This window comes from Jatropha curcas, chromosome 7 (assembly GCF_041381405.1).
Source record: "Jatropha curcas cultivar XTBG-Jc1 chromosome 7, XTBG_Jcur_1.0, whole genome shotgun sequence".
Classification (NCBI taxonomy): Eukaryota; Viridiplantae; Streptophyta; class Magnoliopsida; order Malpighiales; family Euphorbiaceae; genus Jatropha; species Jatropha curcas.
Window position 1 is genome coordinate 3,659,166 of NC_143157.1, and position 23,116 is coordinate 3,682,281.

Consider the following 23,116-nt stretch of genomic DNA (forward strand, 5'->3'; position numbering starts at 1 on the left):
TAGACACTGGTTGTTATCTGGATCTTGAAAAGTGTCTCTATGTTCCTGAATGTACTAGAAATCTAGTTTCTGTAGGGAGGTTGGATAATGTTGGTTTTAGTTTTAAGATTTGTAATGGTGTTTTTTCATTATACAAACTTAAGTACTATTATGGTTCTGGTACTTTGATTGATAGTTTGCATCGTTTTAATATTGATGCTGAATTTATTGAATCCCTGTTTAATGTTGAACACAATATAGGTATTAAATGTAGTGCACATAATGAATGTTCTGCTTTCTTGTGGCATCAAAGGTTAGGTCACATATCCAAAGAAAGGATTTTGAGGTTAGTGAAAGGTGGAATCTTACCTCAATTGGATTTCACTGACTGGGACGTGTGTATAGATTGCATTAAAGGTAAGCAATCTAAACACACATTAAAGAATCCAGCCACAAGAAGCAGTGAATTGCTTGAACTTATACACACTGATATATGTGGCCCTTTTGATGTTCCCTCTTGGGGTAGTGAAAAATATTTTATTACCTTTATCGATGATTTCTCACGGTACGGTTATGTATATTTACTACATGAAAAGACTCAATCAGTGGATATCCTTGAGATATTCATTAATGAGGTAGAAAGGCAGTTAAATAGAAAAGTTACAGTGGTGAGATCTGATAGAGGTGGTGAATATTATGGTAAATTTAATGAAAATGGACAATGTCCAGGTCCATTTGCAAAGTTCCTTGAAAGTCATGGCATTTGTGCGTAATACACAATGCCAGGTACACCTCAACAGAATGGTGTAGCTGAAAGGCGGAATCGTACTCTTATGGAAATGGTTAGGAGTATGCTGAATAATTGTACTGTACCTTTATCATTATGGATGCATGCATTAAAGACTGTTGCATATTTACTTAATAGGGTTCCTAGTAAGGCAGTTCCTAAGACCCCTTTATGAACTGTGGACGGGAAGGAAACCTAGTCTGAGGCATCTTCATGTTTGGGGTTGCCCAGCGGAAGTAAGGATATATAATCCACATGAAAAGAAGCTTGATGCTAGAACGATTAGTGGATTTTTCATAGGATATCCTGAAAAGTCAAAAGGGTACAGATTTTATTGTCCTAACCATAGTACGAGAATTGTTGAGTCTGGTAATGCTCGGTTTATTGAAAATGGCCAAATTAGTGAGAGTAGTGAACCACGTAAAGTGAATGCGCAAGAGATTCAGATTGAAAATCCAACTCAGATGGATTTTCCTAATGTCTCTTCTTCGGTTGTTGTTCCACTTGTTGTATCACTGTTTAACAACATGGTTGAACAACAAAACAACATTCCGAACCCACAAAATGACCATATAAATGATGAACCAGCAAATAATGAACAATTCACGAATGATCAAGTGGTTTCACAAGAAATAGCATTACGAAGGTCACAAAGGCAAAGAAGGCCAGCTATTTCTAGTGATTATGTGGTTTACTCACTTGAGCATGAATGTGAATTGAGCATTGATAAGGATCCAGTCTCTTTCCAGAAAGCCATGGAATGTGATAATTTTGAAAAGTGGTTTAATGCCATGAAGGAAGAAATGCAATCAATGAGTGACAATCAAGTCTGGGATTTAGTCGAGTTGCCTGAGGGGTCAAAACAAGTTGGTTGTAAATGGGTTTTTAAGACCATACGGGACTCTAGGGGCAACATTGAAAGATATAAGGCCAGACTTGTTGCTAAAGGTTACACTCAGAAGGATGGCATTGATTATAAAGAGACATTTTCTCCAGTTTCCAAAAAGGACTCTTTAAGAATTATTTTGGCTTCGGTGGCTCATTATGATCTAGAGCTTCACCAAATGGATGTAAAGACAGCCTTTCTTAATGGTGACTTAGAGGAGGAAGCATATATGGACCAACCATAGGGGTTTGTGGTCACAGGAAAGGAAAACTTGGTGTGTAATTTAAAGAAGTCAATATATGGACTGAAGCAAGCTTCCCGTCAATGGTATCTTAAGTTCAATAATACCATCACTTCATATGGTTTTATAGAAAACACTGTTGATCAGTGTATTTATATGAAGGTCAGTGGGAGCAAGCTCATTATGTTAGTCCTATATGTTGATGACATTCTTCTTGCTGCAAATGATGTTGGGTTGTTGCATGATGTAAAGGGTTTTCTCTCTAAGAACTTTGAAATGAAAGATATGGGAGAGGCATCCTTTGTGATTAGAATAGAAATATTCCGTGATAGATCACAAGGACTGTTAGGATTGTCTCAAAGAGCTTACATTGATAAGGTATTAGAGAGATTCAGAATGGAAAAATGCTCCGCAGGAATAGTTCTAATTCAGAAAGGAGATAGGTTCAGCGAAATGCAATGTCCTAAAAATGATTTGGAACGTAAAGCGATGGAGTCTATTCCATATGAGTCAGTGGTTGGGAGCTTAATGTATGTTCAGACATGTACTCGACTGGATATTAGTTTCGCCGTAGGAATGTTAGAGCGATATCAAAGTAATCCCGGGATGGACCATTGGAAAGCTGCAAAGAAAGTACTTAGATATTTACAAGGCACTAAGGATCATATACTCACTTATAGAAAGTCCAGCCATCTAGAAGTGGTGGGATACTCGGATTCAGACTATGTCGGTTGTGTAGATTCGAGAAAGTCTACATTTGGCTACTTGTTTCTTCTAGCTGGAGGAGCAGTATCATGGAAAAGTGGAAAGCAGTCTGTCATTGCTACTTCCACTATGGAGGCTGAATTTGTGGCATGCTTTGAGGCCACTGTTCATGCATTGTGGTTGTGGAACTTTGTCTCAGGTCTAGGCATTATCGACAGTATAGCTAGACCGTTGAGAATTTACTGTGATAATTTCGCAGCTTTCTTCTTCTCTAAGAATGATAGGTACTCCACGGGTGCAAAGCACATGGATTTAAAGTGTAACACCCCATTTTTTCCTGTGTTTTAATAGTAGTTTACCAGTCTATGAATAGTACCACAGGTCCGGAAGTTGGTATTATTTTTGGTCCGGAAAATTACTATTTATGTTTTATATTTTATTTAACATTTTTGGAGCATGTATGCATGATTTTTATGGGTAGAAAGTAAGTAAGGAATATTTTTGGAGAATTTAGATAATTAGTGAATAGTGAATTATGGTGTTATATTAAGTAAGGAAATTTGAGCAAATTATTTTTATGGAGGAAATTTGAGGAATTATTTTTATGGAATAAATTAGAGAGTTTTGTGGAGATAAATAATATTTTGAAGGAATTTAATTGGAGAATATTTGGAGAAAAGACCAAAATACCCTTAGTTGCTTTATTAAAGGCAACCATCAATTATTGACCACCAAATTTTGCCATCTTCTTCTGCATCCACGTTTCTCTTCCTCCTCCTTCTTCTTCTTCTTCTTCTTCATTTTCTTCAATTCCTACTTAGTAAACACCCATCCAACTTGATTTAAGTACTAAATATTAGAGAGTGAAGCTAGAGAAGTCATTTTTGGTGACTAATTTCAAGGAATTTGGTGATTTTCCTACTTGGGTCAAGTAAGTGATTTTATGATAATCTCATTATTTTTGGGTTTAGAGTTGTCTTTTATCATATACATGCTTAATCATGCTCCAATTACTTCTTTTATTTGTTTTCTTTGTTTGATTTTGAGTTTCTTACATGTAGAGGGTGGAGAGCCTTCTAACAAAGATAAGGGCAAGACCAAAGCTTGAGAAGCTTTGATTAAAGCTTGTTAAAGCTTGTTTTGAAGGTTAGTGTTCATAAACACACTTACCTTACTCCAAATTTTGATTTTGTGCCTTTATGCTATTATGTGTATATTTTGAGATTTTGTATGAAATGATTGGTTTGTTGAATTTTGGTTGCCATTACATGCACTTGGATGATGTTTGATGAGTATTTATGTTGTGGTAGACATTGCTACCTTGTATCTTTGTGGTTCATGTTCCTTTCATGGCTAAAGTAAACTGAATTTGGGAAAAACGTGATTTTGAGTGAGATTGAGGACCATTTTTCAATCCTTTCTAATTTCCATCTGTGTCTGAGTCCTTCATACAACTTGTAGGTCTATCTCTTAGCTTTCCAACCCATCCTCTTGTGTCCAATTTGGAGATATATAACTCAACTTATGGCTGAAACACCCAAACTGACTCTGTTTGTGTCGGGCCACATGCATCACTGAATTGAGTGCCCATTTTGACCACTATAATGACAAGATTAGGTTCTGATTTCTTCATATAAGTTGTTGCCCTGTGTCTTGAGAATTCTCTCGTTCTGAATTGGTTTGATTTGAGTGTGGGGTTTAGTAGGAATTCAAGAAACAATGGACTTGGTTCTGCTGAATCAGCTCTGGTCTGTCAGTCTGTGTTCCTAGCTTTGTTTTGTTATCTTCCATATTGATCTGGGCTGTGATCCCTTCATAACATTTGTATAATTTTATCTTATCTTTCTAATGACTCTAATTTCATTTAATTTGGAGACCCATAGCTCCGGTTATGTTTTAAAAACACAGCAAAGGTCCATGTTAATTTTATGCTGGAATTTTTCTATGTTAAGTCATTTTGTTTAAGTATGAGAATTTTTAGGAATTACTTAAGTGTAAATTAAGTTTTTATTATGAGAAGACTAAAGAAAATGAATTTTATGAGAAATGTTTTTGGGCTCTAATATACTTGGTGTGGATTTGATGCATGATTTGATTTTATTATGTATGATGAGCATGCTCGGCATTTGATGCCATTATGATAAGAAGCTATGATCATATGCTAGGCACGTGGGTGTCTTATGTTAGGGCGGACACGCTCTATATGTTATGAAAAGGTTGGCGACCTAAGGCCATTATGAATAAGCTATGAAAACTTATCTGCTTCTTTTTCTCCTAAGTGTATGTGAGCCCTTATACAATATTTTTAAGGAAGTGAAATAAATGAGATCACATTATGTTAATAACTCTTAATTTACCACAACTTATTTATGATATCAAATGAATTTCTAAAGCATGATGTGTTGGTGTGCATATGTACTGCATGTTCAAATTTAATGATTTTATGTATATAAATGATTGTTTTTAAGTATGTTGTCATCACAACATTGGTTTGTTGTGTTTTATGAGCACCACTGAGTTTTATACTCAGCGCGTTGATTTTATCACGCGCAGGTTGGAGATTGTGCTTGCTGCTTAAAGAACTGAAGAGTAGCATCAGAGCTGAAGAGATATTTGGTAGTTACTTAGTATTTTTCTGTAACTAAGAATTATGGCATGTATAAGTATTACGGCATGTATAAGTATTACATTTTTGGAGATTGTATTATTTAATTTATAACTTAAGCATGTTATTGTAAATCATTTTGGTGTATATATATTGGGAGATAAACTTGGACTTATTTAATGGTTAGAACATTAGAAGTTGATATATTTAAAATGAATGTATTGAAGTGATGAATATTATAATGTTATTGAGGAACTATGGAGTTATGAAATTATAGAAGTGCTATTGTGTTGTTATTGGAGTTTGATGGGGTTTGGAGTTTGAATTTAGGAGTGCTTTGTATTCATATGTTTGGCAACTTCTATTTTTAGGGGAAACTCTTGCAGTTTTTCTGTAGGATTCTCCCAAATCATTTTCAAAACAAAATATTATTACTTGCTAAACTTATGAATACTAAGTCACTTCTAATTCATAATATGATTTTATGATTTATATGTAGGTTAGGACGGTGCCTCCGGCACCGAATGTGACATCCACCGTCGGGTCTTTCGGGATCGGGCGGCGGGTGTTACATTTAGGAGCGGTGGCTGTAGTGACAGTGCACTCACAGTGCACTCACCTTAGGCGAATCCCACATCGGTTAAGTGCGAGAGGGAAGTGATGTACTTAAGGTGGGCGGTTTAAAACATGTGTGAGGCCTTTTGGTGGTGAAATGGCTGGAGAGTTGAAAGAACTCCAGGGTTAAGCGTGCTCGCTTAACGGAAATCCTAGGATGGATGACCTCCTAGGAAGTTTCCCATTTCCCCCAAGAACAAAACTGTGCGGGTCTGTGTGGCCCAAAGCGGACAATATCACACATGGGCTGGGTCGTTACAATTGGTATCAAAGCCGAAGCCTCGCTCCTCTGGCCGGTGGTGGGGCAAACCTCAGCGAGGATGCTAAGTCCCTAGGGGGGGTGAGCGGTGGCTGTAGTGACAGTGCACTCACCTTAGGCGAATCCCACATCGGTTAAGTGCGAGAGGGAAGTGATGTACTTAAGGTGGGCGGTTTAAAACATGTGTGAGGCCTTTTGGTGGTGAAATGGCTGGAGAGTTGGAAGAACTCCAGGGTTAAGCGTGCTCGCTTAACGGAAATCCTAGGATGGGTGACCTCCTGGGAAGTTTCCCATTTCCCCCAAGAATAAAACCGTGCGGGTCTGTGTGGCCCAAAGCGGACAATATCACACATGGCCTGGGCCGTTACATAAAGTACCTATCTCTGAAAGAAGAAGTGCAAAAACACAAAGTGTCAATTGAGCATATCGGTACTGATCTGATGATAGCGGATCCGCTAACTAAAGGCCTACCGCCCAAAATCTTCACTGGCCATGTTGATAGGATGGGCATTATAGATAAGTCCTTGTTAGCATGATGGTTAAACTTGTATATATATATACATATGGTTGTTTTGCTCATATTATTGTGACACTTGGGAATTCAATTAAAGATGTGTTTTTGCTTATTTATGTGTTATCCACATTATAGATGTATACAATAATGGTTTGAGTGAGATAACAATAACAGTTGATTGTAACAATGTATTGTTTGTTGAATAGTTTCTCCATTAAAATTTTATGAATTGAAGTGGTCTGTGATATGTGGAAGGAATCATGTCGATTAATGACTTGTGACCGCCATAATCCGATCAACTTAATTCTAATTAAGGTGAACATGATAGATTCAAGAAATGCACAAGGGCCAAGTGGGAGATTGTTAGATTATTTAATAATTTATATGTGGCCCATGTAATTAAAGGGCTGGTTCTAATTAAGGTAGCCCAAGATGATGGTTATTGGGATTAATGGATAAGAGCCAGTTAGGGTTTTAATACCCTTCCTCTGCCTTATAAAAGATAAAGGAATCAACATATTAGGGTTAACACAGAAATAAGAGAGTGTGACGGCTCCCTCAAACACATACGGAGATAGTTTGTTTGAGAGAGCTCATAAAAGAAACTCCCGCAGCTGTTGATTATTCTCTGACCATTAAGAGAGCACTTACGGACAAAAGGCCAGAGTGAAGAAACGTAGATCTGCTGTTACGGTGACAATCGAATTGCCCCAACGAGGTAACCCATAACATAGATCTGCCGTTATGGATCAAGGTACGCTTCCGATTATTGTATATTCTTGTCAAACAAGTTCTATGAACAATAGATCTGGGCTATATTAAAGATTATTTAACATACAAACAATAGCCAAAAAGGGTGTCTCATTACGCAAACTACTATGGGATTTGGCAGGGTTAGATAAATAGTAGTCAAAAAATATTTAGGGAAAAAAGCTTTTACCTCCATGAGTGAGACTCCACTTGAGCAGTCAAAACTGCAAGATGGAGAAATTCATCCATTAATATTCTAAATGAAGTTTTGAAGAGATAATTAATTAAAAAGAAATATCTATTTTCGGCTCTTTGGCTATGTTGGTTTAGAAGAGCAGAAAAATAAGAAAGAGAAGGAAAATTCTGCAGAGAAAGAAAAATCTGCAAATTTTGTAAGTGTAGAGAAACAAATATTCACATCTCATTAATTCCATTACAGCATAATGTAAATATTTATACTAAACTTATTCTAAGTTTGTTCACCAACCTTCCATAAGTTAAGGAAGTTTGTTCACCAAACTTCTATAAGTCAAGGAAGGTTGTTCACCAAACCTACCTAAAAGCAAGGTAGTTCAACTACTTCTAGATGTCAACAAAGTACAACAAAATCTAAATGACTTTAACAAAATTTCTCCAAAAACTATCAACAACACTTGCATCAATTTCTTCAATGGAGCTGTAGCTATAACTTTAACACTCCTCCTTGATGCAAGAGTTGAGACAAACACCAAGTCTATTCCTAAGAAATTCAAATCTTGGTTTTCGCAATGCCTTGGTGAAAATATCTGCTGTTTGGTATTCAGAACTGCAATGAACAATCTGAATTTTATTTTCCTTTTCAGCTTCATGCATTGTATGGTACTTGATTTTTGTATGCTTGTTTTTCAATGGAAGATTGGATTATGGAAGATTGGATTCTTAACCATAGCAACAGCTGATTTGTTGTCACAAAGTATTTTAGTTGGATCCTCTTGATGAAAATTCATAATCATCTTCAACTCCTCCTCCATGGCAGCTCTCCACTCAGACAATTTTAAGGCTTCATCCACTTGAGTTGGTTCAAGTAAGACAACATTACATCTATTGTAAATTTCTTCTAGGGATCTTGTTCCTCTAATTGCATAATCATCTTCATTTGATTCATCTTCATTGTCAACTGGAAGTTCTTGCTCTTGCTGAAAATGATCTTGTTCAAGAACTGATTTAGAATTTTCTGGTTCCATTTTACTCCAATCACATTCACCTTTCTCATCGAATTTGACACTCTTGGCGACATACACCTGTTTAGTAACAGGATTCAAAATTCTGTAGGCTTTGGATTCATTGTTATTTTCAACTACAGATGGCAAATCAACAACTAACTTCTTGGATTGTAGCAATTTTAATGAATTGAGATTAGTGTGACCAAGTCTCTTATGCCACAAATCAGATTCTTCTTTATGACTCAAGCAAGATTCTTCTTCGAATCTTCTTAAATTTAGAGGAAAGCTTCTCCATTTCATTTTGACAGCAAATAACTTTGAGCCAGAAGGATCACTTATTTCACAAGTTTTATCTTTAAATAGCAAACTATAATTCTTATCCAGCAATTGACCAACCGAAAACAAGCTTTGATTTAGCTCCGGTATGTAAAGAACATCGGAAACACGCTTTGTACCTGAAGGAGTTTGTGCAATAATATCTCCTTTGCCTTTGATATCAACAAGCCTACCATCTCCAAGTCTGACTTTTGAAGAATAGTTTGTATCCAAGCTATCGAAATTCACCAAGTTTGGTGTCAAGTGGTTAGTGCAGCCACTATCAACAAGCCATGCTTCTTTAGCTTCAATTGAGACATCGCATTTTTTGATTTCTTTTGCAGCAAATAGTTGTTCTTCCTACTTTTCAGAATTTTCGGTGACTTGTGCATGATGGGCTTGTGTTTGTTTATTCTAGTTTGTAGAATAAACTTTCTCGGTGCGACCAAATTGCTTACAAACCTTACATTGAGCTCCAGGTCTAAACCAACAGTAGTTCTCAGTGTGGTTTGTTTTTTTACAATGTGGACAATGTGGAAATCTGTCCTTCCTCCAATTTTTTTCTGAAATTCTTCTTCATTTTTGATTGTTGAGTCACTAGAAGAGCCTTCTCTCCAATGTTTTCTTCTTCCCTATAGGCTTTTCTTTGTTCTAAAGCTTGTAGAGCATTTGAAAGCTCATTCAATGATATTTGTGACATGTCCCAAGTATCTTCAAGAGAAGAAATCTTGGCTTCAAATTTTTCAGGGAGAGTCACCATAACTTTCTCCACAATTCTTTTCTCTTCTAACTCTTCTCCCAACAATCGAATTTGGTTTACAATTTTCATAACTCTATCAACATAATCTTTCACCTTTTCATTATCCTTCATTTTCAACATTTCAAATTCCTTTCTTAAATTAAATACCTGCACTGTCTAGTTTTTTCAGATCCATGATACTCAATTTTTAACTTCTCCCAAGCTTCATGTACTGTCTCATATGTCATAATCTTGGTGAAGATAGGATCTGCAACAGCTGCATGGATATAAGACAGAGCTTTTGGAGCCTTAGCAACCTCTTCTTCTTGTTGTCTAATCTGCTGAAGGGTTGGATTTTGATTAAGAGGTGGAGATACTCTGTTTTCCTCCACATACAGCCATAATCCAAGCCCCTTGAAATAAGTTCTCATCTTCACAGCCCAAACATGGTAGTTTTCCCCATTAAAATGAGGTGGTGAAAGAGACATGCTGCTGGAAGCCATTTAAGGAAAAGCAAATAAACAGAAAATTTCACAAATTCTGGTTTATTTGGTGTCTTTCTCTATGATTTTCACTCAAACACACACACAGCCCTTTGAGATCAAGGTTGCTCTGATACCATTTGTTGGTTTAGAAGAGCAGAAAAATAAGAAAGAGAAGGAAAATTCTGCAGAGAAGGAAAAATCTACAGATTTTGTAAGTGTGGAGAAACAAATATTCACATCTCATTAATTTCATTACAGCATAATGTAAACATTTATACTAAACTTATTCTAAGTTTGTTCACCAACCTTCCATAAGTCAAGGAAGTTTGTTCACCAAACTTCTATAAGTCAAGGAAGGTTGTTCACCAAACCTACCTAAAAGCAAGGTAGTTCAACTACTTCTAGACTTCAATAAAGTACAACAAAATCTAAATGACTTTAACAAAATTTCTACAAAAACTATCAACAATACTTACATCAATTTCTTGAATGGAGCTGTGGCTGTAACTTTAACAGGCTCTACCTATGAATTATCCAGTAATTTGTGATGACTATAATTCTTACCCGCATTTATTTTCAATCGACACTCCTATTCAATTCGCATGTACTATTACAAACTCCAGTGAAGCCCTTCTCAGATTTGAATACTAACGCATCTCTGCCCATCTCAGTTCACATAGTCCAAACAGTATAAATTCCTTTGAAAGGACTAGGAGCTCTAGCCCTTTTCAGGAGACTATTGAGGAAGAGGAAGGATAAGCTGAAAAAGTCCAACTAGCAGCCAGAGATCAGAGAAACAGGAAAGAAGACGGCTTTTTGTTATCCTTTACTTCAAATAATTTAAAATAAAAAAGTTTTTGATTTAATAGAAAAATAAAAAAAGATGGATTTTAAATGCACTTGTATAGCCATTAACCGGTTGTTGGGTAAAATTATAAGTTACAAATCTAATGGCTTAAACCTTTGTCTTTATTGATATAGAAAAAACTTATTCTATATAGTAGTCTTACCCTTCAAATATATAAGAGCATTTTGTGCTTTACACATTGACATAACGGTAAAAAAGCCACTTTTTCGATGGAAGGAGCTTATTGTTGAACGGAGCTAAAACTCAAAGATGAGTTAAATCAGTTTTACAAATGCTTAGAAAAAAATATTTATTTGTAAAGGCTGACACAAGATAAATAATTAGGCCAAAACTCAAGGAAATTAAAAAATATTTTTCCCAAAAATTAATACTGTCCATTAATCTATATCAACTTACTATATAACTTTAAGTCCATAATATATGTTGATCTGTTGTATTAAACATGGACCGGGGCCCTCGGAGGAAATATTTTATTTGTCGCGTCTAATGGAAGTCAACACACCTAGCGGCTGCCCCTTTTCTTTAACTTATTCTTCACCTTAAATCCACTGTACGACCCGGCCGTATTACGGTTTTCAGAATCGGAATCGAAATTGGTGGGATCAGAATCGGTCCGAACTAGAATCAGAATCGGTGGTCTACAGTTCAGTTCTGGTTTCACCATTTTAGAACCATGAACCGGCGGTTCCTAGAATCGGCCGGAATCGTCTGGAACTGACGGTTTTTTCAGCCGGTTAGAACCGACAGTTGGAACCGACTGTTCCAAGCAGATTTTGAATTTTATATTAAATGGCTAGAACCATTAGTTCCACCGATTCAAACTGCGGTTCTACCGGTTCGAACCGGAGGTTTTAGTTGGTTCCAACAAAATTTTTTTTTTATTTTTCAAATAATTTTGTGAAACCCCAAATTACCCCTCCTGACAACTATAAACGGCTACATAATGGCTAGTTTCAAGGGTATTTATGGAAAAATAATTTTTTTGGATTTATTATAAGTACCTCATTCCATTTACAATCTCATCACACAAAATAATATCTACTCTCTCTGCTCTATTATTCTCTACTCTACAATCTCTCTAATTTTCACTCATAAATTATTGTCCAAAATATTGAAAAATAATTTCTTCAAAGTCCAATCTCCAATTATTTGTCCAAATTATTGTGAATTAATTTCTTCAAATTCCAATCGCTAATTATTCTCTCTAATTTTTTATTCAATTTTTCAAGTTACATATTATTTTCCAATAATTGCAAGTAAAGGAAACTCGAGTTCTGCTAAGGGCAAGGGAAAGATCGGAGAAACACAATATTCATCTTTCCCTACAAACGACATCTTCGATTTCACTTTCGACCAATATAATCTTGAGGGATATCCAAATAAAAATTTGGAAATTCCAACTCAAGAATCTAAATTTAACGATGAGAATTTACAATAAAAGGAAGAGTAAGGTACACAAATTATTCAAAAAGTAAGACAAAGTTCCGACATATTCGCCATTCATTTCACGAAGAAATTTAAAGGCGACGAAATGTTCGATGTAATTTGCAATTATTGTTGAACATCTTATAAATACAAATAAGCGGGTAGTTATGGATCATTTTAGAAGCATTTGGAGGCAACACATCTAACAAAAATGGGAGTTGATCGATCTCAAACACAAATTTCCGGGTACGCATCTTCTAACATTTTTTTATTTCAATATTCTGAAAAACTGCAAAAAGAAGAATTAGCTAAAATGATTTCTATGGAACATTTATCTTTTCGTTTTGGTGAAAAAGTAGGTTTTAATTAATATTGTCAAAAAGTTTTAAATTCTTCTGCTAAAAGAGTGCCAAGAAATACTGTAAAACGAATTATTATTTCTTTATATAAAAAAGGAAAAAAAAGAGTTAGAACTTTTATTTTCTGAAATAAAAATTCACGTTTCAATTTGTTGTGATATTTGGAGTAATCATTGGCAAATGCATTCTTATATGGGTATTAAATGTCACTGGATTGATGATGATTGGAAAATTCAAAAAAGAATTATTGCATTTCGTGTTTTTGATAATAAACATACTGCGAATAATATTTATAGAATGATTGTTTCAATTTTAGATGAATATACGTTGACCAAAAAATTTTTTTCAATTTCATTTGATAATGCTTCTGCCAACACTAAATCAATCACTGAATTCAAATCAAATTGTGAACCAAATATTGGTGGAAAATTTTTTTTATATTATATATGCATTCCATATTTTAAATTTATGTTTACAAGATGGTTTAAAAGTTCTTGAATATTTTATGTCTCTAATCAGAAAAGTCATTTCGTATTTATGAGAACATCTCTAAGTGATGAAAAGTTGAGCTAAATTTTGTAAAGAAAAAAAAAAAAGACCAAAATGTTTTCCAAGGGATATCCCAACTTGTTGGAATTCAACATATGAATTATTAAACGAGTTTTTTTCATATAAAGAATTATTGTGCATTTTTATTACTAATAATATTGAAGAAATTAATTTATATTCACAAAATTGGGAGATCTATGCAAAAATTTTGGATATTTTACAATTTTTTAATGATGCTACATATAAATTTAGTGGGGTTTATTATCCTACATCTCATTTGTTTTTCCCTATATACAGTAGTATTGTTAGTGCACTTCAAGAATTTGAAAATGATGATTTATTAAAAAATTGTGTTTTATAAATGAAAAAAAATAGTTATCTTATTTTAAAAATATACCATCCCTTTTTCTTGTTGCTTGTGTATTTGATCCTAAATGTAAATTTGAAATTTTATTTAAAGATTTGGCTTTTTATTATGAAATATTAAATCTTGATATAGAAGATAGTGTTAATATAAATATAATATTGCATGAAGTTAGAAAAAATATTATATAATTATATATTGAATTTGTTGAATATTCTAGTTGATCTACTTCTTCTAATTCTTCTCAATTTAATAATCAATCATTTCCAAATGAAAGGTAAGTGTTGGTGTTGCTGAACGTATATTAGTACAAAAACAAAAAAGACCTAGAGGATCCGGTTCTTTTCCCGAACTTGATAATTATCTTACCACTTCTTTCGAGTTTGGTGATAGTTTTGCAAATAATAATTTTCCAATTCTAGATTGGTGTAGTCATCATGCCAATACATTCCCAACCCTTTCACTAAATGCAAAACAAGTTTTACTAATTCCAGTCTCCACTGTTGCGGTTGAATAAGCTTTTAGTCAAGGAGGAAACATACTTGATGAAACACGATCTATTATGATACCCAATTCACTAGAAGCACAATCATGCGTTCATGATTGGAGCAAGGCTGAACTAAGAGCACAAGAGAATATCAAAGAAAATGAAGATTTATATGATCTTTACAATGGTCCTCAATTGGAACATCAACTGGTGGTGGAATAGTGACTAAGGTAAAAAGGGTGAAATTGGTACAAGATAAGTAGGAACTACGTGGACTTTGATTCCTCTAAACCAAAACAAGATACGTAGGCAACCTAGTTTTTGATAAAAAATATTAAGTTCAAGCCCTTTTTTTTATAAAAAAAATTCTAACTTTAAAAAAAAAAAACAATTAAGTTGAAGATTTTAAAAAAATAAAAATAAATTAAGTTCATTTTTTAATTTTTTTAAGGATATTTTTTTTAGAAATTATTTCACAAATTTTTAAATTTAAATTTTGAAGAAAAATATGATTTACTTTTTATTTTACAATTATGTGATTTACCGAAAAACCGGCAGGAACTGTCGATTTTAGAACAGTTAAATAATCGGAATTAGAATCATAACCGTTCGATTCCAAACTGTAACTGGAACTATCAATTTCCGATTCGGTTCTAGAACCGAAACCACGGTTGTAGAACCGTTGCCACTTCTAACTGTACTTTTCTCGAAATTGATGGCATTCTTTGGGTTATAACTCCTGAATATAAATTGAAGCTTCTCACACCGTTAACTTTTAAACTGTTAGTCATTTATTAGTTTTTTTATATACCGTCTTATTTACATTTTTGGGCAAATAGTCTCAATCGTCCAATGTAGGACTTGAGAGAACTAGTGAAATTTTAAATGCTGGACTGTCATTTTAAATTGCAATTTAATTAAACTGAAAAATAGAATTTTCAATCTACCACTATTTTCATAGTTACAAATTTAAATTAATACTTGGCTAGACTGTACACGACATCGTCATTTAGTGCAAGGATTCACCAATAATAGAACTTTCATCTCCGAATTTATCTTAACAACAATAACAGTAAATAAACGTAAAATCAACTATACTTTTCTTCTCTCTCTCTTAGACACATAAACCTAACTCTCCTTAACATATTGTATGGTCGTAAGTGTTCCTCTCTTTCTATCTCTGTGTCTTCCTTTCTGATTCTGTGACAATGGTAAATATGTCATCAAATATTCCGACCAAAAAACATCTAGACATTAAAGCTATAGAGATATCGAAAGCCATATCCTCTATCTTTAAAGCAAGAAGAAGTTTAGTATTTGCTTATGGATTCGCATTAGTATTTGTATCTTGTACTTTCTTTTTGGCTTTTAATCCATCTTCTTCTAGTTATTTCTTTTATTCATCTCCTTGGCTTAATAGTTTCATTAGATCCAGAGCTAATTCTACTTATCCTGACAAATCCCATTTTACCAACTTTTTCTCACAGTTCTTTTATGATTCACATTCTTTTTCTCATCATACAAACATCTCCTTACAAGTTGCCAATGAGACTTCCAATAGTACATCACAAATTAAGAAGGAACTGGAAGGTGACAACCCATTATTGAGTGATGGTGGAAATGACAATGGGGGAAATGTAAAAATGAGTTCTCAATCTGTAACCAATGATTCGAGCAATGGTTATCCTGAGAAGCAGAAAGAAAAAGAAACAAAGAAAAATGACAAGGCAAGAAGTAAAAAGCTGAAGAAATCTGTGCCAAAAAGGATGAGAAACAGGAAAGGGAAAGATAAGAAATGGGTTGAAAGAATGAGGAATTGCAATATATTTGATGGGAGATGGGTGAAGGATGATTCTTATCCTCTCTATGAACCAGGTTCTTGCCCTCATATTGATGAGCCTTTTAATTGTTTTGTTAATGGAAGGCCAGATAATGGATATGAAAGATATAGATGGCAACCCAACCATTGTAATATTCCAAGGTATGCATATATATTATTACAAACTTATATCCATTTTTCTACAATTTCTGAAATATGCATTGATATATTATTTTTTTTTTAATTTGTTGTCATTGCATGCATTGTGTTATAATATGCCTCTTTTTGCATGTTATATTGAAGTTTCATTTTTCATTAGGTCAACATCTATAACATCTCACATGCGACTTATAAATTCATAAAAAAACTTTAGCCAATTAATTATGGGTTCAAACCCTTAATGGTAAAAAAAAAAAAAAAAAAAAAAAAAAAAAGGCCAAATATTTTCATAATTATCAATCTTAATTAAAATTATTTTTAATTTTGTAAATTTTATAATTTTTCCATTTCAAATTAAAAAATATTTTGCACCTAAATCAACTAAAATTTTAGTTCTGATAAAAGAATTAAAATTTGACCATTCATCTCCTCTGGAAAAACTTACGTGCTCCTTATACATAGATATAGGCAAGTCTTATCCTATTCCTTTATCTACCTTTTTTATATATGTTAGAAAATTTTGCAACTATAAACTATAATATTTATGTCTAATTATACCAAATTCATCCGCACTTCAAAATATCTCATATCAAGGCTTTATTTGTTTGCGAAAAGTAACTTAAATGAAAATAGTTTTTTAATTTCTGGTTTGGTTATCCAGGGTGCTTAGGAAACACAATCAACAAAATATTCATTTTTTTTTTTAAATAAATTATTTGATCAGAAAGACATATGTTGGATATATGACTAAAAGTTTATGTTTGGATGATTTTGAATTGACAGGCTAAATGGCAAGTATATGTTGGAGATTTTAAGAGGGAAGCGTGTAGTTTTCATTGGTGACTCTCTTAATAGGAACATGTGGGAATCAATGGTTTGTACTCTACGAAATGCAGCAAAAGATAAGAATAAAGTTTATGAAGCTTCTGGCATCGACGAATTTAAAAAGGAGGGTTCCTACTCCTTTGTGTTCCAAGTATGCCATTTCAGTTCTCCATTTTCTTTTAAGTCGTGATTTTATGCTGTTGCTGCCTTTAGCTTTCATTCGATTATATAATAATAATAATAATAATAACAACAACAACAACAAGCAGTATTGAAAAATACTAAAAGAGTTTGTCAATAAGTTTGGTTTTGATTGATTTTCTCACTTGTAGGAGAAATGAGAGTTCTTAAGTTCAAGTCTTTTCAACTACAAGAATTCAATAAAAAAAATCCTAATAATTATAACAAAAAAGTTGCTTAAAAAAAATTCCTAATTATTTTTATACCACTGGTTCTAATTCCCAAATATAAGGAATCCAAAGTGGAAATAAATCAAATTTCAATTTTAGTTGAAATATATATATATATATATATATATATATACACACCACAGCTGATTCTAATTTTGATCATTTCGATTTCTATTTAATTTCGGTATTGAACCTAACCATGATCATGCCTAGTTTCACCATGCATAGCTTTTGTTTCTAGCTAGTTTACAAATATTGCAAACCATGAAAAGAAACGTCCCCATCCTAAATTTGAATTTCTCTCGATATTTCATGGAAATGATTTGAATCTGGAAAATATGAATCATTAGGATTATAATTTCACTGTGGAATTCTCTCGATCAAATTTTCTTGTTGAAGAATGGGAAATACCACAAACAAATGGATCAGTGAAGGAAACACTTCGAATAGATATGTTAGAGAGATCAGTTGATAAGTACAAAAATGCAGATGTTCTTGTATTCAACACAGGCCATTGGTGGACTCATGAGAAAACTTCCAGTGGGTAACATCCAAATCCCCTTTCTTCTTAATTATGTAGTTATATTAAATAAACTAATAATTGCATAAATCACTTGCAGGAAAGATTTCTACCAAGAAGGTGATCATGTATATGATGAACTGAAGGTTGAAATAGCATTTAGGAAAGCCATGACAACTTGGGTAAGATGGGTGGAAGCAAATGTTGATCCTTTCAAGACCCTTGTTGTTTTCAGGAGTTATTCTGTTTCCCACTTTAGGTATGCATGCATTATACATTATTTAATTCTTCTCTTAGGTTAGATACTTCATTCACTTAGAAATTTAAAAGGAATAATGCTTAATTTGTCTCGTGAACTTTTTTGTAGGCAATTTAATTATTTTATTAATTTTTATAAATTCAGAAAAACTTAATATTTTCAGGTGTTTAATTCCGAGCCAATAGGCTCACTCCAAACAAACCCAACCTAATCCGAAAACATTAGGTAAAAAAACATGAAATCAAAACAGTACAAAATTTATAAGAGACAACTATTTCTTCTCTTGAGATAAGAGAATAAATAGTTGAAATAAACCAAATACAAAATCTTCATACCAAGCCAAAAAATCATTCTGCACATTTAGCCAACACATCTGCAAAATTATTTTTGCTTCTTTTAACATGACAAAAAGCGATGTATACTAAGGATAAGATCAAACAATCCAACTGTTAAATTTTTTTCTTCCAATGCCAAGGTCTATTGTTTACGTTCAACATCCAACCAATCGCATTCTTTGAATTAGACTCAACTAGTAAAAGGAAATGCAAGGAAGAGAAGGCTTCGATTGCCAAAAATTCTGCTTCATTTGAGTCTGCAACACCCACTGATTTGTAGAAAATATTTAACACTTGACCATGGGAGTTTCTAAGAGCACCACCAACTCCTGCAGGGCCTGGCTTTCCAATGGATGATCCATCAACATTGAATTTTAAAGATCCATCGGGTGGATATCCCAATCTGTACAGGGTCTGGTGAACTTATTTGCAATGTGAAATCTTGAAACCTATGTATATTAAATTTAATCTTGAAACCTTTATAAATTGACAGAGGTGGAGTATGGAATTCTGGAGGGCATTGCGATGGTGAGACTGAACCACTTAAGGATGAAACTGAATTTGAAGCTGATCCATTTTTGGTGCCTATTCTAGAGTCAGTGATCGAGGAAATGAAAGCACCAGTGTTCTTTCTAAACGTTACAAGGATGACCAACTTTAGAAAGGATGCCCATCCTTCAATTTACAGAGAGCAAGATATCCCAGAAGAGGAAAAGAGATCACCATTGAAACATCAAGATTGCAGCCATTGGTGTCTCCCTGGTGTTCCTGACACTTGGACTGAGATTATATATGCTCAACTCCTTTTAAAGCACAAGCAACGGAAACAACAACGCCATGTACGAAGTAGTAATAAACATGGGTTTTGAGAGGCTTTTGTTTTCCAATGTTTTGATATGTGTAACATCAAAAAACTTAATATTTATGATTTGGCCTAATGACAAAAGAAAAAAAGAAGAAAAAACCTGAACTTTGTCCCATTGATCATCGAATCTGACTCAAAAATGTTACGGGCTACAAACAAATTGTCAAGATCCTGGAAATGGTGGGTTAATTTCAAATTTCCAAGCTGGACTCCATGGTTTCTTCAGTACCGCGGGTGTTTTACGTTCTTGTAATCAGGTCTAAAAATTCCTCTGCTGATACCTTGGGATAAAAAAAGAAAGGTGTTGATCAGGTCAATTCTTTTATAGCTTGGCTCTAATCTCATCTACTGGTTCTTGGGTTAAATGTTCAAGTTTTCGTTCTTGAGGAGTTTTGTTTTTGGAGCTCAATACTTTTCGCCCACTCATGAAAAGAGTCTGGTTTAATCCTAATTCTCTATTTCTGTCATTTATCAGATTTTGGTTATCTTTCTATAATAGCAGTAGGCTTTTCTCTTCTTTTCTATGTCTAAGTTTAGGTTTTGAGGGTGTACGGAAATGACCGCTAACTTGGGTGTAGAATCCTGAGTTAGCTTTTTCCTATTTGTTCATCTCTTTCCTGAATAATAATAAACTATTCTTTGTTACTTAAGAAAATATAAGAAAAAATGAGAGAATATATATATATATATATATATATATATATATATATATATATATATAAGTTTTGTTATTTAAGCTATGTTGAGGAATATTAGCTGTTTAGTTATATTAATTGTTTGTAGTTCTAGCAACTGTGATAGATTATACTAGTTGTTAGACAAATGTCATTAAGAAAGAAACTTTTAATTATAATCAAATCTGTCAACCTCTAAATACTGGTATAAATAAATAACAGAGATAATGTTAATAACTCTAATAGCCAAAACATATAATATAACATTCAAATAAAAGCATATTTCAAACATTTCCCATTGAGAGATGTTCCCAAACACAGTAGATGGTATATATCTTTATTTAAGCTTTGCACACTATTAGCTTATACATAAATATAGATGATCATATTGAGCTGACAAGAGGACCGTCAAAAGCTGTAGAAGAAGAAGAATTTGCATTAACTACCCGGCAATTCAACCTAATCTCTCCTTGAGTTCCAGTTAAAACGCTAAGATTTCCCATTCTGAGCATTGAGAGAACAAAGCTTTCAAAGAAGGCAGTTTCATTACTACTGAAGTTGCTAACAATGGCAGCGGTATCAGCTCCAGGAGTCGAAAACAGTTCTTGATCGCTTTGAAGAAGGCCTTCGTTGGTTAAAAGATTGGAGAAATAGTTTTTATCAAACGCATCAACAGTCGTTAGATCAAGATTAGTAAGCACACTTCCATTTCCTCCGTTAGGGCATATTTGTCGAAGCGTCTGTAAGTAAGTTGTGTTCAATGTTGGGTCTGGAAGATTAGTGCCGTTGAAGTTGTATAAACGGCTCACGAAAGTTCTACATTGAGCTCTTCCAAATGTATGAGCACCTAAAAAAAAGAAAACAAAAAATTGAAATTAGAAAAATAAAGTTAAAAAGTACCTTAAACTTTGTGTGATTACATTTATCCTATTATAATTATTTTTTATAATTACTACAACAAAATAAAGCTTAGAGGATAATTGTACTGTAATTGTAATTGGAGAAAAATAATTTTTGAGAGTAAAATAATTAATTTATAATTTTTTTTCTAACTTCTCACTCTTTTCAGCTCCTTAATTCAGTCAAAAGAATTACGTAAAAAGGAGACCCATGTGGTTTGACTCTTAAAATTGAATGTTTGAGAATCAAACTCATGAAATGTCCATTTTATAGATTTCTTTATTTCTTCATTTAGCCAAATATATAAATTCATTTTTTTACTTTTTATAAACATTTTTGTATCATCCCAAACTTTGCGAGGACTATTCATACTTCTAAAGTTAAATTTTTTAGTTTTTATATATAAAACATTTATGTGATATGGTGGTTAGTACAACTTTCCAACCAATAATTTCATTTTTTTTTTTTAAATCGTCGATGCTATCACCAAGGACTGCTTAATCTGGAATCCTTTCTGCAGATGTGTTTAGTGAATATCAAATTTAAAAGCTCTTTTCACATGTCCAACCTGTGTTTCTAACTGAGCCACAATTCGTAGGTAATAATTGCATATTTTTAATTGTTTAAGAAGCATTTAATTAATCCAATTTTAAAATTTAAAATGTTTAATTGAATCAAAACAAAAATTGAAAGTGATAAAATTTTCCGTGAATAGTAAAAAGATAAAATTACATATTTTCCAGCCTTATTTATATAAATTCTCAAGTGAAAAACAAAATAGTTACCTGATAGAGCAACCAGATCAGTGTCGTTGTTGAGGCCAACATTGGTAAACTTTTGTTTGAGCAAATCAAGGGGATCAAAGGGACCTGGCATGCTAATATTAGCTAGAGCTCTGTTTGCTGTTGTACCGTCTCTTCTTCCTAATAGATTACTCCATGTGGGTCCACCTGCCTGTACAACCATACATATTATTAGCATTAATAAATCAAGAATTAATCATTATAATTAGCTTCCTGTATTTTTATTAACAGTTAATATTTACCGAAGCAACAGATTCTTGAGCAGCAATAGTGAGTATATCAGCACAGGAAACAGTGGCAGGACAAACAGTTTCCAAGTTAGACTTCATTGTATCTACCACATCAAAGCCTCTAGCTGAGTTATTATTTGGAACAGCTTCTTTCTCACTCTCTATGGTTGCAGTATTGTCCAATAGAATTGATCCATCACAACCCTGAAATCATAAAAAAATCACTAATAATAATAATAATAATAATAATATATTCATAATCATGGCTAAATGTATAAATTTACCTAAGCCTATTTGATTTTAAAAATTATAAAAAGCATAAAAACAAGAAAATATTCATTTTCCTAGTTAATAGCAGTTGATGTAAGTTATTATATCGGATAATATAAAATTTATAAACTGAATTAATCAAAAAAAAATTTCATGTCAGAAATTTTTTTTAAAAAAAAACAGAGAAATAAAAATAAAAAGAGAACTTAAGAAATCACATCAACAAAGCAGTCATGGAAGTGAAGCCTAATGAGGCTAGCACCAATTCTTGGATCAGATTGCAAGGTCTGGTTAATGACTCCACGTATAATGCTCGACACATTTGGGCAGCTTGCATCATAAAATGTGGGACTTAGCTGCCCAAACGCCATTGAAACTCCTCCGACCACAATTCCATAAACTAGAGCTACCACCATTAATGGAGAAGCAGCAGCAAAAGAAGAAGAAGAAGAAGAAGAAGAAGCAGAACTGTGCATTGTTTATATCTTACAAACAATATTTCTTAAACTTGCAGTGTCAGAAGAGTTTATTGAAGCTTTGTATTTATAGATGAGACAGAGAGAGATTGGAAGCTGAGACACAGTGCTTAACTATAGACTACAAGCTATATCTACTCATATTTTGTTTTTTTTCTCCTATAATATTTGATCAAGTAATTAATGAATAAAAAACAAAATATGCAATTAATGTCTAATGCTGTGAATGTTGATTTTTATTTTGTTTTATTTTATGCGAATTGATTCATTTCGTTTCAAAATGTTTATCATATTCATTGAAATTTGCAAAATTGAATGCTAAATCTAATGATTAATATTAAATTGAAGTATCTGTTAAAATAATTTTTATAAATTAAAGTATATGAAAATTTTACTTTACCTCTTTAACTTACAAAATTTATGTATTGGGCTCGTGA

The 23,116-nt window shown here is 33.2% G+C and overlaps 2 protein-coding genes and 1 pseudogene across 2 annotated transcripts; 2 read left to right on the forward strand and 1 right to left on the reverse strand.

Moving 5' to 3' along the window:
* The first annotated feature begins 11,739 nt into the window (after positions 1–11,739).
* Positions 11,740–14,356, forward strand: LOC149494595 (uncharacterized; annotated as a pseudogene).
* Positions 14,357–15,261: 905 nt separating this feature from the next.
* On the forward strand, positions 15,262–19,448 carry LOC149494596 (protein trichome birefringence-like 4). Its single transcript, XM_089723744.1, has 5 exons — positions 15,262–16,115; positions 16,896–17,088; positions 17,698–17,891; positions 17,968–18,126; positions 18,955–19,448. The coding sequence occupies exons 1-5, from the start codon at positions 15,343–15,345 to the stop codon at positions 19,328–19,330; spliced, it is 1,695 nt and encodes a 564-aa protein (XP_089579870.1). The 5' UTR covers positions 15,262–15,342; the 3' UTR covers positions 19,331–19,448.
* An 860-nt stretch (positions 19,449–20,308) lies between these two features.
* On the reverse strand, positions 20,309–22,764 carry LOC149494597 (peroxidase 15-like). Its single transcript, XM_089724057.1, has 4 exons — positions 22,422–22,764; positions 21,946–22,137; positions 21,686–21,854; positions 20,309–20,847 (listed from the first exon to the last, which is right to left on the reverse strand). The coding sequence occupies exons 1-4, from the start codon at positions 22,677–22,679 to the stop codon at positions 20,384–20,386; spliced, it is 1,083 nt and encodes a 360-aa protein (XP_089580183.1). The 5' UTR covers positions 22,680–22,764; the 3' UTR covers positions 20,309–20,383.
* Between the last annotated feature and the right edge of the window lie 352 nt (positions 22,765–23,116).

Excerpts from the sequence above, each read along its gene's own strand:
- LOC149494596 (XM_089723744.1), top strand. The coding sequence starts at position 15,343 with ATGGTAAATATGTCATCAAATATTCCGACCAAAAAACATCTAGACATT. Across the intron at positions 16,116-16,895 it reads AACCATTGTAATATTCCAAG|GCTAAATGGCAAGTATATGT; the intron begins GTATGCATATAT and ends TTGAATTGACAG. Across the intron at positions 17,892-17,967 it reads CATGAGAAAACTTCCAGTGG|GAAAGATTTCTACCAAGAAG; the intron begins GTAACATCCAAA and ends AATCACTTGCAG.
- LOC149494597 (XM_089724057.1), bottom strand. The coding sequence starts at position 22,679 with ATGCACAGTTCTGCTTCTTCTTCTTCTTCTTCTTCTTCTTTTGCTGCT. Across the intron at positions 22,138-22,421 it reads TCCATGACTGCTTTGTTGAT|GGTTGTGATGGATCAATTCT; the intron begins GTGATTTCTTAA and ends TTATGATTTCAG. Across the intron at positions 20,848-21,685 it reads TGATCTGGTTGCTCTATCAG|GTGCTCATACATTTGGAAGA; the intron begins GTAACTATTTTG and ends TCTTTTTTTTAG.